At 38.0% G+C, this 17,776-nt stretch overlaps 1 protein-coding gene across 1 annotated transcript in view; it reads right to left on the bottom strand.

Annotated features, from left to right (window-relative positions):
• Dgk (Diacyl glycerol kinase) overlaps positions 1-17,776 on the bottom strand; it is a 145,613-nt gene that overhangs the window by 3,736 nt on the left and 124,101 nt on the right. The window contains exons 5-21 of the mRNA XM_026634845.2: positions 15,062-15,173; positions 14,363-14,477; positions 13,266-13,430; positions 9,692-9,814; positions 8,793-8,917; positions 8,146-8,222; positions 7,202-7,362; positions 6,450-6,563; positions 6,019-6,110; positions 5,339-5,479; positions 4,611-4,869; positions 4,128-4,214; positions 3,608-3,698; positions 2,846-2,948; positions 997-1,083; positions 407-562; positions 26-167 (exon numbers count right to left, since the gene is read on the bottom strand). Of these exons, the coding sequence (XP_026490630.1) occupies positions 26-167; positions 407-562; positions 997-1,083; positions 2,846-2,948; positions 3,608-3,698; positions 4,128-4,214; positions 4,611-4,869; positions 5,339-5,479; positions 6,019-6,110; positions 6,450-6,563; positions 7,202-7,362; positions 8,146-8,222; positions 8,793-8,917; positions 9,692-9,814; positions 13,266-13,430; positions 14,363-14,477; positions 15,062-15,173 (2,150 nt within the window). The remainder of the gene's footprint in view (positions 1-25; positions 168-406; positions 563-996; positions 1,084-2,845; positions 2,949-3,607; positions 3,699-4,127; positions 4,215-4,610; positions 4,870-5,338; positions 5,480-6,018; positions 6,111-6,449; positions 6,564-7,201; positions 7,363-8,145; positions 8,223-8,792; positions 8,918-9,691; positions 9,815-13,265; positions 13,431-14,362; positions 14,478-15,061; positions 15,174-17,776) is intronic.

Raw genomic sequence — 17,776 nt, 5'->3', positions numbered from 1 at the left:
ATAATCCGACAGTACGTCGGCGTACCTTGGTGCGCGTCGGGGAAGCGGCCGCGGCGGTGCGCGCCGGCGCCCCACAGGTTGGAGCCGCCGTGCGCGTACGGGATGTTGAGCAGCGCCACGCCCTGCAGCGCCACGCCCTTGCTCAGCTCCAGCGACGCGCCGTCGCACTGCGGGCGGCGCGCGAGGAGGGTTACTCGCGAGGTACTCGTTTTATTGGAACTGGACACGTGCAAGTTTCCCCCGATGGTTTCCCTCACCGCCGAGCCCGAATTTCATTATATATACGAATTTAGCACATTCAAATTTAGCGGCGTTCGCCTGGGTTTGACCCCCTACGTTTTAACCACTAGGTCACCTCGGCTCGACCACTAGAATTAAGTACGAGTAAAATATCATCGGAACTAACAACAATATCGATGTTCTCGTGTAGATTCTTGCAACTCGCTGCAAACTGCTCGGACGTCGCGAACTCGAAGTACCAGAGTTTGTTCTTCATCCTCGAGCTGAACTTGTCTGGGTTACGTTCCCTCTCCGTGTGGAACTTCACGCATATCGCTGCATCCTGGACAATGGGAATGTTTAAATCACCAAATACTACATAATTTGAAAATGTCGTTTGAACTTTGTCATGTTATTCTTTATTAACTTATCTAAATATCTTAGTTGGTGTTAAGGTTTTGCGCAAGCACATCTGGGTAACCCACTTAAGCCCAAAAGTAACTACTTAGTATTGTCGTGTTCCGGTTTGAAAGGTAACTACAGGCACAAGGGACATAACATCTTAGTTCACAAGTTGGGTAATGTTTTGGTGATATAAGAAATTATTAAAATTTCTTACTGTCTATACTTAGTGGTGACCACTTACCATTGAGTGGTCCATTATCAAATCCGCCTAACTATGACTTTTTCTAAAGTAAAAACTTGGTAACGCGTATATAACCCACGACTGCACAAAGGGTAAAAAATGTATGACCAAATATTCAAATATGTACTTACAACACCTATGGAGAAGTAATTGTTGATGATGTTGTACGGAACACAGGTGGGATGGGGGGCGGAATCTGGCATTTGAACTTGTTCACACTGAAAATGTAATTAAAAAATGTTTTTAGCCTAATCACTAGCTGGTGATCCCAAAATGTAGACTAGTAGGTCTAGTGGGTGGCAATACTATAGTGAACTATATCCGGGAATCCTTCCAAGATGGAGGCCGTGGTGGAGAGCACGGGCAGTTGACCGTCGCGGCGGCGTGGTAGTAGTGCGCAAGCGATCCCGTAACTCCCCAGACAAGCAGTGGATACTACTTTTAGTAGGTATACCAGGTTTGACACCAGTAAGTTCCACATAACAATCCCACTCCCCTCTGCATGGGGGGGAAACAAGTTAACAAGTCATTCCAACGAAGAAAAAAATAACTCCTAAAAATTATGAAAGCATTTGGGAATAATACAGATCTTTCTTCATCCACCTTCGTCCATTGCCAAGATTTTGAGCTAAATTGCAGGAATAAAGGTGAACCCTAGTGCACATTAGCGGACATACTTCTGTCCTGTAATATTTCCTGCAAAGATGTTTAATCTTCGGAAAATGACTATCGTGGCCGTAATTTGGTGAGAAGGATATTTATATTAGTATTAAAACAATCGAGGAGTAATCCGAATGGTTATTGGTCAGTGTCACCTGGTGACGAAACAGGTAACCAATGAACGTTTAGTATTTATCCTGATTAATTACCTGAATTTACTTATCATTTGAAAAACTTTTAATAGTGGTTAATATGGTCTATGAAAATTTTACTTTAGTCCTTTCGACGTAAGACATAATCATGACGTTGTATGGTGAATAATGATTTAAACTAGACATATATTTATATTCATTATTTAGAATCCTGTAAAAAAAGAAACGGACCTTCGCCTTTTTTTTTATGTTATGGGGGGCAAACCAGCAGGAGGCTCACCTGATGGAAAGTGATTACCACCGCCCATGAACATCTGCAACACCAGGGAAGTTGCAGGAGCGTTGCCAGCCTTTAAGGAATAAGTACGCTCTTTTCATGAAGGTTCCCAAGTCGTATCGGTTCGGAAAAAACGCCGGCGAAAGCTGGTTCCACAGAGTGGTTGTGCGAGGCAGAAAATGCCTTAAAAATCGCGCTGTTGTGGATTTTCGGACATGTAAGTGGTGCGGGTGAAATTTAGAATTTTGACGAGATGTCCCAAGGTTAAATTCAGCTGCCGGGATTAATCCAAATAATTTGGCTTTGCCTTCCAATTGACCGCGGAACTGAACGAGGCTCGAAATATCAACGCCAAGTATTCCGATACTAGCTGTGGCGGCTATCGGAATGTTCTCAAATCGTGGAAATACGACAAATGGTGTTTTTTTGGCGGTTAACGCTCAAACTTGCGTCTTTTTGGGGTTGAAATGGACTAGGTTTAGTCCGCCCCAGTTCGAGACTTTGTTTAACGAAGACTCGATTTCAGACACAAGTTTGTTCCGGTTTTCTTCGACGTTTTCCCGAGAAATATTAGCACGGCCGGTGTATGAGGTGTCTACGGTGCTATCGTCTGCATAGCAGTAAATGTTACTGATTTGCAACAAGTATCTTTTGCATTGATATGCAGAAGAAACAGAGTGGGTGATAGAACGCAGCCATGTGGAACACCAGCATTGACGAATTTTTGGTCGGAACATGCACCGTCGACAACAACCTTGATGCTCCGATCTGCCAAAAAATTGGTAATCCAATTGCATAATTTCCCGGGAAGCCTATAGGAAGGAAGCTTCGAAAGAAGGGCTTTGTGCCACACGCGATCGAAGGCCTCCGCTATGTCCAGAAACATCTTACCTCATCTGACGAGTTCTCGACGTGTATCTGCCAGCGGTCCATCATCACGGTGCTGGCGCGAGCTATCTTGTCCAGGATCTTGTGGATCGATTCACCTTCGTAACTAGAAAATTCTTATGATTAGTTAATTGGACGTTTGATAATTTATCTTTTTCTCTATTCATTTTTATTAGTCGATTAACGTCGTCTTAAATGGTATTTTGTGTGTTTATCACCTAAGCTTACTATAATAAAAATAAAAATATGGCCAAATATGGATCACTTTTTGAACAGTTTGTAAGATACTCTCGACAGCTCGTCAACGATTTTAGAGCTGATGTAATATATTTTTATAGATTGACTTTATATTTTAACTCACAGGTATATTTACGATCCGCCTAGCGATATGAATGGATGAATGTGAGCAAATGAGTGTTCGATCTTGATTTGGACTATTTTCAGGAAAAACTTCTAGCACAAGCTCTAGAGCTGTGCTTTATTTGAAGGGGATAAAATGATTTTAGTAAGTCAATAAAAGCTATGCTTATTAAAGATTTTTGTTTTTTATTTTTGGCCTTTGAACAAGAGGCACGAGCAACTTTGTCGATAGACATTGTAAGGAAAAAGACCTATAAACGTTAATAATGCTATTTAAGGATACGTCACCTTGTATTTGTAATTACTCGGGCTCATTCCATAAACCGGAATACGTCAATGCAGGGTATTATCGTGGTAGAATATTCGTAAAAACATTTTGGACAATCTTAGATAATATATTCTCACCCTCCTCCCCACCGCAGACACCTCGCCAAGTCATTTCCAGTGCCGAGGGGTATAACGCCAACAGCTGGTTGAGTTTCCATTTGAATTTTATCTAAACAACACATTTTCACATCTTTAGTATAGTTTTGGACATCCTTTGGTCTAGTGACAAACTTATAGGTCGGAACCCGTGGTCCGGGCAGATCCCAAGATAGGGTAGTTTTTCAGTTTTTCTATCAATAAATCCTCCGTGTTTGAAAGCTGTGTTAACGAACCACGGAAGTTAAGCCCATGCAAAGTGTGCGTAAGTGCGTTGCCGTTGTGCTCCCTCCGGTTAAATTTCCATCCCATTTATAGTAGGGCAAGAGATTGCACTAATAATTTAAGTCCCAGCATCTAAATCTTTACATCCCAGCATCTTTTCCCTCCAAGCATTAGATGAATTATAAACACGAATTAAGCACGTGATATCATATTAGTACTTGTTTGGTTTGAACCCATAACATAAGTTTTACACCTTAAAACTTGGTCTAAATCTTACCCATAGTCTCCAAAACCCAGCCGACAGTACCGTCTCCTCCACAGCATATTACTCTGTAGTTCCTCACATCTTTGAACATCTGTAAGCCTGAAATTAAATTTCATTCCTTGAATCTTTCAATGAACATATATTCTTTTCTCAGTTTTAAATTATTATTGAAATAGGTTTGAAGTAAATACTTTAGAATCGTTATGTTATAGGTTTTGAATTGAAAATACTTCTACGAAGAGGAACCTAAAAGAAGCTCAGTATTCGGGGGTTTCAGAGGAGGTTTAAACTGAGTAGTCACTCTATTTCTCAAATTAATACATGTGACCTATATGGAATGATTATATTATTCTGATTGAAAATCGCTTGAATTCACTGTTTTCTATTGCAGAGTTCAGAAAAAATGGAGATACCAAATGAGGACTACGAAAATATTCTTTGATGACAAACGAAAAAGGTGTTAATGTTTTTTACAGTCAATAATCAGATACAAACCTTGCATTGGTCCACCTTTGGCTATATCGTGCACCTGCCTAGGGTTCAATATATACTGGAGTTTCCGCAACACCCTCGAACCTTGACGTCCACCTGATTTAGGATTGATGAAGACCAAGAGCGGACAAGTTCCTTCCGGAGGAGTGATTTGGAAGGAGATCGGTGGAGCTCTGTGTTCTTTCTCCTTTTTCTCCTCTCTCTTCTCTTCTGTGGTCGCAGCTATAGAGATCGGGAGGGATATAGACACTGGCAATGTTTGCTGAAAAAATTAATTAAAGACCATTTTTTTATGCAGTTTTCAGTGCTAATTATTGTGTTTTTGAAGATGTACATATATTTCTAAACTCTATTAAATCATTTCAGGGGTACAGGTAATGCCTAATTTTATACATCGATCGTTTCGATGTTATTTGTCATAGTCTTGGAATATATACATTGATATAATAAAATCTTGGTTTGACTTGAGAAGCGTAGGGAGCCCTTGAGCTACTGTCGCTCCCATTCCTAGCGCAAGTTCAATTGGAGTTTAAAATATAAATATTAGGCCCTGATTTTATTCAGTGAAAGCAATGTTATTTATTTTTGCCATTTAAAGAAATATCGATATAAGATGCTTGTGCGATTGCTTCTAACCTTAACATTAGCTCAACACGGACATCTCGCGTTGTGTTTCCACGTGTGTGTGCGTGTGTGTGCGTGTGCGTGCGCGCGCGTGCGTGCGTGTGTACCTGCTCGGCGGTGTGTCGGTGCGGCAGCGAGCGCTGCCGGTCGAGCACGAGCGGGCGGATGGCGGTGGGCGGCAGGATGTGGCGCGCGTGGCGCCCCATCGAGCACGCGCCGCCCGCGCTGCCCACGCAGCGGTTGTGCAGCTGACACACACGCGACATTACTACCGCGCCCTTAGCGGTGCGCCTACACCCCTCTCACTCGCACCCTCTACGCTTTGTACCGGCAGCGACGGCGTGTCAACGAGAAATTTATAGAAAATATGCCATCTTCATTCCCATCCTCTGTCTGCACGAGTTACATTTTATAAATTATCCTCCTTCATCGAATCTAGTCGTTACTGATACTTCGAGATTTCTGTTGTCACTCGTGAAATATAATACGCTTTTATAAGTTACATTTAAAAAGATATTACACTTATGCACTGAAACCAATAACAAAATCAGCTATCTTGTTTCCTGGTTGCCATGCCGTATTTGGGGTTTTCCCTATTTTCAATAGTTGCCCGGAGTCTAAGACTTTCGTGCCTCGTATAGCACGTAATGGTCTTACCCCTTAACTCTTTCCGGTCACGTCGGATTGCCATCCGAATGGGGGTAACAACGTGTTTCTCTGTTTACTCACTCACTCGTACTAAAAGTTGTATATGAATAAGTCAATGGTTACACTCCCGATAACTTACAGTGATGTGGCACCAGCGACAGTGGAGACCCGTAATTCCGTTATAGCCCTTAATCTTTTTCCGACACCTCGCACATTTGCCGTGGCAGTTTCCTGCAATAATAATCATAAAATTTAAAAATGACTCATCCTTACATTACTTTTGCGTAGAAAAAATTTTTTACAGGAATAAAATTTTTTGCACAAACAAGGAATTCTTTAAAAGGTATGATTAATTATTATTAGTAAATTGACTAAAAAAATTCTTATCGGCGACACATTGAAAACATCAGCTTTTATAAAACAATAATAGCAATGCTTGTCTCTACGACTTTACGCCAACTTTTAAAGCTCTTCCGAATTTAATTTGCTAGTTCGTTTCAGGGGGGATTATTTTTTCCGATTGTAATTGTAGACTCAGGCTCGCAGTGACTGACTACGCGGGAGGCTCACCCTCGACCCAGTGGTGCGCCAGCGTGGCGGGCGCGCGGCGCGACTTGGAGTACGTGGCGATGCACGAGGCCGGCGCGCGCTGCACGCAGCGCTCGTGCACCGTGAACTTGCAGACTGAGGGGACATTTGCTTCGATGAGGTTTACTCTATTCCAACCGTAGCAGGAAAAAAGCCAATCGAATTCTATTTTACAGCGAATCGACGCGATATTATCGGTCGAGAGCTTGATTGGTCTACGATATTCACTATGGATTTGCGAAATATTGCGTTTTGAACGTCGACGTAGCTGTTATCGGATTTTCGGAAGTAGGATTAAAGTGGATGTAAGTAGTTAAGTGTAAACTAATAAATAAACTCTTAGTAGTGCACAATATAGCTGAGTTATTAGCAAATCGCATGAAATACGTAAATCTAAGGTTTGTTTATCTTTTTTCCTACTTCAATTGGAATAGACTATAGGTGATTCGATGACGAATAGGAAATTTTAATTATTATTTATTCAATTCTATTTTTGGCATAAGGCCTTAAGCCTAAGGCTTTTTGGCCTTGGATAAGTCGTAAATCTATCACTATCTATCTATCGTTCGTCACAGCATCGTGTTAATTAAAGTTAAGTAAGCAGTTATTTATTTGACTATTTTATTAATTTATGATTAATTATTGAAAATTGTAATATTTAATTTATACAAATTGTTTAAAAATGATGCAGATTACATACAACTCATTTTTAAAGGAAATTGGACTCTACTTACATATGCAACAGAGTCCTTTTTTGCCCAAACCGACGAGCATATTCAAACACAAGTTACAATACGCCGGCCGGTTGAAGTGCTTCAAGCGCCACGCGTGCTCACCGTCTTCTTTCACGTTTGTGTCTAAGCCCAGCAGAACTAAGAGTGGTATTGTTGTCATGCTGTAAATGAACATTTGAATTTCATTTAAATTATGGTGGGAGGTGGTGGAGCGCAGGTTCATCAGCTATGTCCGTAATAAAACCAAAGATGCCAGAAATTCAAGCAAGAAATTCTTGACATCCCTTAATTTGAAGGATGATATTTATACTCCCGTTCCTTCAAAAGCACCTACAGCCGTTGCCCCTGCACCTGAACACTTTCTGATAATTTCCAGTCTTAATCAGATTTTCGGCAGGCGAACGAGCCTATGGGCCACTTGATGGTAAGTGTTCACTATTGCCCATAGAGCTGGGTACCTTATGAAATTTATGCTATTTCTTACATAACCAATGCCCCACCAACCTTGGGAACTGAGATGTTTTGTCCCTTGTGCTTTAGTACTTAGTGTACTAGCTCACTCACCCTTCCAAACTGGAATATAACAATACAAAGCTACTACTGCTATTCCAAACTAGTACACAACAGTACTAAGCACTACTGCTTGGTACCGTCATTCCCGGTATTGCTGTTTGGTGATGTCTGATTAGTAAGTGGTACCTAACCAGACGGGTTTGCACAAAGCCCTACCACCAAGTTCCATTCTATCTAAATCTATACCATTTACAACTATTAGCGAAATAATTATCCACACATAGACACAAACTTGTCCACATACACGCGCACACTTCGAACACATTCAAACAATTTTAACTATCATAAATCTTTAAACTTACTCCGGTAATTTGAACCTTATGGTTTTCGTTTAAGATTGAATTTAGAATAATCCACACGTGTGTACCTACCCTCCTCTTTTCCATTCGTCAAGCGAAACCGTTCCATCAGCATCGTAGTCTATTTCCACCATCATGTCTTGTAGAATCTGGAATCATATAATTTGTTATATATTTTACATTAAATAAATTAAAAAAGAAAAGTCTATCCCACTGCTGGGCTAAGGCCTAATATCATTTTCGAAGAAAGGATTAATCGATGTAGCTTGAACATCGGAAAAGTTTAACTACTAATTTTCTAGCCGGTCATCTAAATTTCAATCAAAATATTCCTTATTCAAGCAGGCTCTTTGAAATCGTCATATAACAGTCTGTTACTTTAGCTTACTTTAAGTTACATCAATAATTATCTACAAATGGAATTTCTATTTATCCTTCATGGAAATCAACGAAAACTCCACACTTTTTTATCATCCAAATCATTTTTTATTTGGTAATACTAATCAAAAATTTTTTTGACATGTGTTATGTTTTAAATTCATTAATTGGTAAAGTTCAAGAAAAAAAGGTATTTTAGTATAGGAGAACAAATAGATCGAGGAAGGATGAATTGACTTTGCGAAGACGGAACCTGGTGTTATATATTAGTAAAAAAATATACCCATTACTGTAAGAAATGTTTAAAGTCCGAATCGCATAGCATTTCAAAATAACCGTACCGGTCTCAGCTCCGAAGTCTCCCAGCCCAAGTACTCGGCGACTGTCATCATTTGATTAACGATGCAATCCATCTCGTTAGTGTCCAACACACCATTCCCATCAGTGTCGTAGAGGCGGAACATGACTGATGGCATAAAATTAGTAGTTAGGTCATTGTTTTTCATGGAATTTTTTTTTATAAATAGAAAGGCGGACTTACAAATGGATGAGTGTGTTTGGTCATTGTACAAAGATATCTGCACTGTAAAGCTAAAGATAAGTCGCCAATACGCCAGCAACCTTGGAAACTAAAATGTTATGTCTTTCGCGCCTGTAGTAGAAAGCAAATGAAAAATAAAAGTAGCATTACGTAAATGTTTTAATTCAAGCCTTCCCCCTTCTTAAGCCAGTTGATAATTCTTTCTACTAAATAGTACATCACTGTCCTTTTAAAGAATGTTGTTGCGGATTGATATCAAATCAAATCAAATGAAAAAAATAAAAATTAGTATTATGGACCTATGCAGTAGCATAATCCATAATACTGACAAATATTTGATAGCAACAGTTTCTCTGCTGTAGCCGTAATAACCCTTCTCTTCAATATTGAACTAATATTAAACAATACTTGCTATTAAGGCTTTATATACCCGTCTAGGTACCACCTACTTATCATGTACTTTACCGCAAAACACCAACACTTACACGGTTTGAAAGGTGAATGAGCCAGTGTAAGTGGATGCAATATCTTAGTTTCTAGTGCTTTGGTAATCTAATGGATGGATCTTACAGTTCCAATGCCTTTGGGGGTTGACCATTTACCATCAAATGTACCGTAAAATATGACTAAGGGAGTTGACCATTTACCATCAAGAGTACCGTAAAACGTATGTCCTGAAAGTGAAGTAAAGAGACTTACATTCCAATTTGTCCTCCGGTCGGCCAGCCTCCAAGAGTGACAGGTAACATACGATGTCTTTCAAAGACACTCTAGCGGTGTGAACCTCTATTGTCGATGGACGACGCATTAGGTGTTTGAAATCTGAAATTAAAAAGCCGAAGAGTTCCAATTAATAAAAATATTATTGCGTTAGATAGAAAAATTATAGATCATAGATCCGTGATGGGCAGTACAGTGAGTATAACCGCGCACATCTGCTAAATAATATAACCATAGATAGATAGATTTATACACTGTACAAGAAAGATAGATTGATCTTTTTGACAGATGTATATTTTTCTGATCGACATAACTTTGCAATGACGAACATATTATTTTCTTAATTTAATGATTTTAAAAATTGTAAAATTATTTAAATAAATACATATAATACAAAAGTTCCTAAAGATTCAAGCGTTATCCGAAAATTTTAAGACTTTTTCTATTATATATTATTGCTTCAAGGTAAAATTTAAATAGGAACACTGAAAATAATAGAAGCTTGTACAATGTTACATCGGTCGGACGGTAGGGACGCGAATAGCAGGCAGTAACTGCTACAAATATCGATTACAAAAATCCTTACTAAAGATTGTTAAGTTATTGTTACGAACGGGGGTCCTTTTGGTTGGGGTCTCTTTGGCTAGTAGTTGTGGTCTCTTTAGCTGGTATAACTCTTTTTAGAAAATAAGTTTAAAAAAAAATTGAATTCTAATTTGAATTACGCATTCCATCGTTCCATCGACTGTTATATATGTTATATTTTCTGTTTCCCATCACTAGCCCGTCTGTCGAAAAGATCAAGCTGACTTGAACAGGGTCTAGCGTATTCTAGATGTGACAAGCCGTCTTGTCTAAGTGTGACAGTTGTGCTGTGCACAAACTTGACGCGCTACTACTTTAGTTTATGCCTAGTGCCGTTATATACTGTCAAAAATCTTCTCTTTTTAAATCGACTCCATGAAGGCACTACCTACTCTCGGTGAAGTTGCTGCTCAAATAGTTGTCATTAAATAAATTTGATTTTACAATGTCTTGTCTAAATGTAAAGGTCAAGATGTAATTATTTGTTGAATTTGTTTGAAATGTTTTAATAATTAATTCTATTGTGTATTTTTTATATCTTTATTTTTTAATTAATTTGTACAATTTAAATGTTATAGGAAATAGAAGATGAACATATATAATTATATTTACCTAAGATTACTGTATTTTAGATGTTGAAAAGGAGTATCTACTGAGTTTCTTGCCGGTTCTTCTCGGTAGAACCTACATTCCGAACCGGTGGTAGCTTTACTTAAAATAGTTTGTTAAATGACGATCCAAAAGTGCTTGTAAAAGCCTATTTGAATAAAGTATATTTTGATTTTGATTTAGAGAAATGTCGCTTTGCTGGCGCTTAATAACTGCACCACGGTTTTCGGTTCACATCTCGTCAATGATATAAAATGAAGCTTAAATTTATTATTATTATTATAACAAATTAAATCACTAGGGTGACGTCATCGTAGGTATAAAGAGATACACTTGGTTTTCATACTATCTAATGTACATGTGGTATGTCCTACTCTATACTGTGAGGATAACATATAAATCAAATCTCGACCTCCGTGGTCGAGTGTGTACAACGGTTAACATGGGTACTCCACTCCAAAGTCCCGGCTTCGATTCCCAGCCGAATCGATGTAGAAAAAGTTCATTAGTTTTCTATGTTGTCTTGGGTCCGGGTGTTTGTGGTACCGTTACGTCTGATTTTCCATAACACAAGTGCTTTAGCTACTTACATTGGGATCAGAGTAATGTAATGTGATGTTGTCCAAAATATTTATATTTAATATATATGGTAATCCTTATGAAATTAAATCAAATCAATTTTATTCAAGTAAACTTCACAATGAATCGTCAATATTTAAACACTACCGCTGTTTCGGAAAGCAGCCTCCAGCGTGAAGAAACAGCAAGGAACTCGCATAGTTGCTCTTTTCAAATAACCTGATTTACAATGCTGTCACAACAATTAGTGTCCTGTGATGGAAACCGAGCCTGAATCCAGGCGTTTTTTTTTCTAAAAAGTATTATTTTAATGAATAAGATTATTTTATTAATTTAGTCTTAATAAACTTTTTAAATTTTGTAACTTATAAATTGATTACATTTTCCGGTATCTTATTATATAAATTAGCCTATAAGGCTTAAATAAAAGGCTTATAATGAATCATTAATTACAGCCGATACGGTGCGTTATCTAATATTATGTGGATTGTGTATGGGTGTTTGGTTGTCACGCTTCCAAATCTTACGTACAGTTTCTATGAATCGTGTCAGAAGTACCGAGGACATAGGGTAACCGACACATCTTTGAAAGGGTGGGGGGGGGGGGTCTTTGAATTACTTTATATTAAAAACATGACATTAGTGATCGTTGAATTTTATGCAGAATAGATTTAATTTTAGTACATAATCGGATTAAAATCAAGAGTCACTACTGGGTCTCTTTCAAATTTCAAAATTTTCTAAGAGTCTCATAAAAGAGATTTATAAAGTTTGTTTTAGTAAGGGATAATGTAATTTCTGAATTAATTATAATAATATTAATTATAAGACACCCGTCCCAATTTCACAAAGATAGAAATAAAGTACGAATCGAAATAACACGTTTATATTGAAGAACGAACAAAGAGATATTGATTTTTTGGACCAGGTTTTCTTTGCTTTGCAGAATTACTAAGCAAAGTTTGATCACAATTGGTTGAATGTTTTAGCAAAGCAAGCAAGAAGATGAACTTACAAACAGATCAGATTATAAAACAAAAGGCAGATGGAGCGCTTGGAACATTAAATTGAGAGAAGCCTCCGGCGTGAAGAAACGGCAAGAAACTCGTTGTAGCATAATCGTCTTAACTATCAACGTAATTAACGTCAAAAGTTCTGTCGCTTTAGTTGGAAATTATTAACGTATTAATAATTTTTTATATAACTACACACTACTGGGAATTTGTATTCGCTTTTGATTTGTACTTGAAACCAAGAGGAAGAATATAGTTGTCGCCCGCGGCTTTGCTCACGTTTTCGTGGTTAACTATCAGATGTTAGGCATAAAAATGTAGCCTAAGTACTTTCATGGAGTTCAAGCTTGCTTCAAATCTAATTTCATCAAACTCAATTCGATGGTTTGACCGTAAGAGCGCGACAGACGGACAGAGTTCCCTTCATCTATATCTGTACATATAATAAAATTGGAGTCTGTTTGTAATATTAAAATATCCGCATTTTACTAAATGGATATATATACACGGTACATGTACCAAAATAACACTTTTTTTCAATTGTCTGTCTGTTTGTTCCGACTAATCTCTGCAACGGCTGGACCGATTTTGATGGGACTTTCGCTGGCAGATAGCTGATGTAATAAGGAGTAACTTGAGTAACAACATTGACTTTTTTTTTAAAAGTAAAACGCGCACGAAGTCGCGGGCACAGCTAGTATTTTTAATATAAGAATAAATAATACACATTAGGTGCAAGTATTTATAACTAGTTAACTCAAACGAACCTTCAATTTTGGTACTCTGATTGACACGTAGTGAGTTACTGCTCTTCCTGCTGGAGTTGCGCGACATCTGGCTGTGGCTCGGGCTGGTCTCGAGGCGACCCAGGCACAGTTCGTGTGACGAGTAGGACGGGTGTGTGGTCACCGATATCATGGGATGTACACTACCTGGAATTGTGTTAGTTTGTTTATACACTTTACTGGTTTTGACTTATTTCTTTGAGAATAATCCCAAGGCTCACTCTTCCAATAAAATCGTCGAGAGTATGCTCTGCGTTTGAGGATAGCTATTATATTTTCCTTTGTTTTATAATACATACAATAGTCTCAGATATGAAATAAAAGGCATATGGAGCGCGTGGAACGATAAAGTGCAGCAACATAAGCGAATACAAAATTAAAACCGAATGCATCCGATAGTGCGAGACGACGATTTTTTGTTAAGAACTTTCACTAAGTATTAATAGCGCAATGGTCACCTAGAGTTATAAAAATCGCAAGTTTAACCATGAGCCCTGGGTATTTTCGCTCCTAATCCTAGCACAAATTTTAGCTTAATTGGAGGGGTCAAACGGAATATTAGTAATTCCTTAATTTATGTATTTAATCATCGTGAATCGCTACTAAGAAAATATTAAAAATAAAAAAATATTAATATTTCACTTTTTTTTGTAGTCGCTTTTGATGCTCACTTAATATGTGCCGTACGCTCCATCCTGCCTTTTATTATAAAATCACAGTTTGTAAATTCTTACAATTTATTCTTCCTCATTAATTTATTTTAAATAAAACTTAATTTTTGTTTACACTGACAATTAAAAAAATTTTCCGGCTGAGTATATTGGATATATTTTCCGAGATAAGATTATCTCCACCGAATTTCATTCAGAATCGGTTAGCCATTCTGCCGTACTTAAGTATCTAACATCCATCCAAACTGTCGTATTTATATATTAAAAAATAAATGTATATACATTTTAGTTCTATTTAACAATGGCATGAATTAAAAAAATATATAATGGAAGCCTCAGGCATCAGTACTTTATGTTATTACGTGTGTCTGAAATCAGGAGTCAGATCGACGGAAGTAAATAATTTACCGGTTCTACTTCGAGATCCTCTGTCGCTACCGTCCACAGAGTCGTTGGAACTCTTGCCCAATTGCTGTAATCTCTCAGCTAGTCCGTGAATCTTAGACGCGAGGCTCGTTTTAACCTGGAACAGAGATAAATGGTACAGGAACATAGCTAAACGCTGTCTCATTGGACCCTCTCCTGGGGTGTTAATCCGCAAAATTATTCTCTTATGTTTAACCAGCGATCCGTCCCGAAACTCCTCCAGTTTCTACCCCTTAAGTTGAAATTTCTGAATAATCATTTCTTAACAGATGCTTACGTTACGAAATAAAACGATGTGTTTTTATGATAAGGACGAGCAAATGGGTTACCTGATGGTAATTATGGTCACCACCGCCCATAAACAATGACAGTGTAGGAAATATTAACCATTTCTTACGTCTTCAATGCGCCAACCTTGGGAACTAAGATGTTATGTCCCTTGTGCCTGTAGTTATAATGACTCACTCACTACAACTGCACAGTTTGGCTTTAGAATATCTGATGAGTATGTGGTACTTACTCAAATGGACTTCCACAAAGTCCTACCACTAAGTGAAATGTGGAAAATATCGGCTTTCTAAGCTTAGTAGTTTTGTCTGTACCTTGGTAGTTGAAGAGACAATGCGTAAGATAAATTATTGATATAGTTTCTGTCATAAATGTCACATTTAATTTACTAACCTGGTGGTCACCATGAGCGGTGACAGCAGCACAAGCGGTGGTGGAGCTAGCTGCTGCCATTTCACGCAAAGCCGGTCGCTTGTCTCTCCGTACGAAGGAGAGAAATAGATGTCTGAAAATTAAAAACAAAAGCCCTGTTAATGTGGCTATATATAAATAAGAATATCATTTTTTACCCACAGCTTCGCCACCATGTTAGGTGGTGGGGGCTTGAGGTGTCCTCGGGGGTTTTCCTTGGGGATGAAGCTTGCTTGATATCAAATTTAATTAAATTCGGCTCTGTGGTTTAGCGTAACAGAGTTACTGTAGCATATATAATACCTATTAGTAAAGATTCTTCAGAATCAAGGCCCTTAATGATAGATTTTACAGATAAGAACTGACATAAAATCAATATACGACAATTAAATTATATAGATATAATTAAATACTGTATTATTATTTATCCAGCAGGAAAACAAATAATGCTGACTAAAATTTATAAACATTTCTTTAGTCCTTAAATGTATTTAATATATTATGTTTTGTGGGCGGAGTAAAATGTCCCTTGGAAATAAGACGACATTATACAAAACCTTCATTCGTCCCGTCATGAGGTCATATAGGTATGCGATGCTGTGTGATGACTCCCTGCCCACATTCAAACGTCCCAAATTAGAAAACTGCAGTTAATATAAAATCGATTTCTCCGTAGCGCCGCGAACTCGCCGTGGTACATTCGTATTGTCGATCTCCACAAAGACTTCGACAACGATTCGATCACCAAGCACCTCAAAATACGGGGTATTTTGAGAGCGCAAAACAACACATCAGTCCGTTGATAGCACGAGCATGTTCATACACCTCCTTCAGAGGATCTCCTGAACAGACTCAGGCGTCCTACGATAGGACGGTAGCATCATTGTCACAAACGCGCCGGGAAAACACTACATACCTAACACCTACAGCGTTTCCGCCGGCGGAAACGAGGTCCCAGATTAGTGACGTCACGAATGTGGTCATGACGTCAATCAATCAAACAGTGCAGAACAGTTGTGCTCCCCACCCCACCGACTACGTTCTAAGCCCAGGTGCGATCTTATAGGATACCCTCAGGATGAACGTCACTCGAAGCCCGAGAGTGCTCAAACTTCAAGGCTGAGTCTAGTACTGGCCCCCACGCCCGGTGACGCTGTAAAGGCCAGTAGGGCTGACAGCAAAACGGCACACAACACAAAAATTTAAATTTAAGATCGAGAGGGTTTTATATAACATAACATAACATATAAACAGCCTGTAAATTTCCCACTGCTGGGCTAAGGCCTCCTCTCCCTTTGAGGAGAAGGTATGGAGCATATTCCACCACGCTGCTCCAATGCGGGTTGGTGGAATACACATGTGGCAGAATTTCGTTGAAATTAGACACATGCAGGTTTCCTCACGATGTTTTCCTTCACCGCCGAGCACGAGATGAATTATAAACAAATTAAGCACATGTAAATTCAGTGGTGCCTGCCTGGGTTTGAACCCGAAATCATCGGTTAAGATGCACGCGTTCTAACCACTGGGCCATCCCGGCTGAGGGTTTTATATAAAAGACAAAATTAAAAAAAACACCAATTTTTTTTTGTATTACTTCTATTAATCGATGTTTAGTTTTTCAACATGACATTTAAATTTACTAATTGGCAAAGCTAAAAATATTTGAGGAGTTTTATCATAGAAGTTCGGTGCTAACTTAAAATTCCTTCCGCGTCTCGGCCACGGAAGGATAAATTTACTTTGCGGAAACGGAAACGTGGTGTTATAAGATTGTATTTTTTCTACAACCCATGTTGGTAAGTGTACTAGCAAATGAGTCACTTGATGGTAAGTGTTCACCACTGCTCATTTGCACCGTCAGAGATTTTAACCATTTCTTACTCGACCTAGAAAACTCTGATGTTAAGTCCCTTGTACATGACTTACCTTTCGAACCAGAACAGATCTATATAATACTTAGTGTATTGCTGTTTGGTGGTCAAGATGAGTGTATGTAATCCAGACGGGCTTGCAAAAAGTTCTATAACCAAGTAAATTTAATTGTTTTTTAATTTATTTTTATTAATATTAGGACAACCAACAGTAGATACAATATTAAAACAAAATTAAAAAAAATACATTTTAAAATTATCTAGGCAAAAGTTCTACTATTTCCAGGTACTATCATATTACAGAATATATGTATTCAAAATATAAAATAAATTAAGGCAATAATTAGAGATAAGAAGTTATAATACATTTTTTAACTATTATATAATTAATAAAAAATAAATATTAAATAAAAATAGAATTTTATTAAAATGTCAATTAATAAAATATATAAAAATAGTTAAATGCATTATTTACTAAAAATACACAATTGATTTTTAAATTATACTATAATTTTTTTTTATATGCTTTGAATAACTATAATAAACGCCTGTTGGATTCAGAGCGCAATTTCCGAAAGGTGCGAATATCGAGTCGAAACTCTTGGCATTGGTATAAAAGCATGTTTGAAATGGGTTCTTCAAAACAGCTTAACCATGTAGTAAACGCATTGTTGCCTACAAAGAGTTCGTTACTTGGATTGGCTCGTAGTTTACGTATAGACACATATTTTTGTATATATTAGAATAGATCGGAATATTGCCTTAACCCTACATTGCGTACTGTACATTTCTGGTACAATCAAAATAATTAAGTCTACTGTTC

Source organism: Vanessa tameamea, chromosome 28 (assembly GCF_037043105.1).
Source record: "Vanessa tameamea isolate UH-Manoa-2023 chromosome 28, ilVanTame1 primary haplotype, whole genome shotgun sequence".
Taxonomy (NCBI): domain Eukaryota; kingdom Metazoa; phylum Arthropoda; class Insecta; order Lepidoptera; family Nymphalidae; genus Vanessa; species Vanessa tameamea.
The sequence above is the reverse complement of the archived record's forward strand: the minus strand, read 5'-3'. Positions and strand labels throughout refer to the sequence as shown.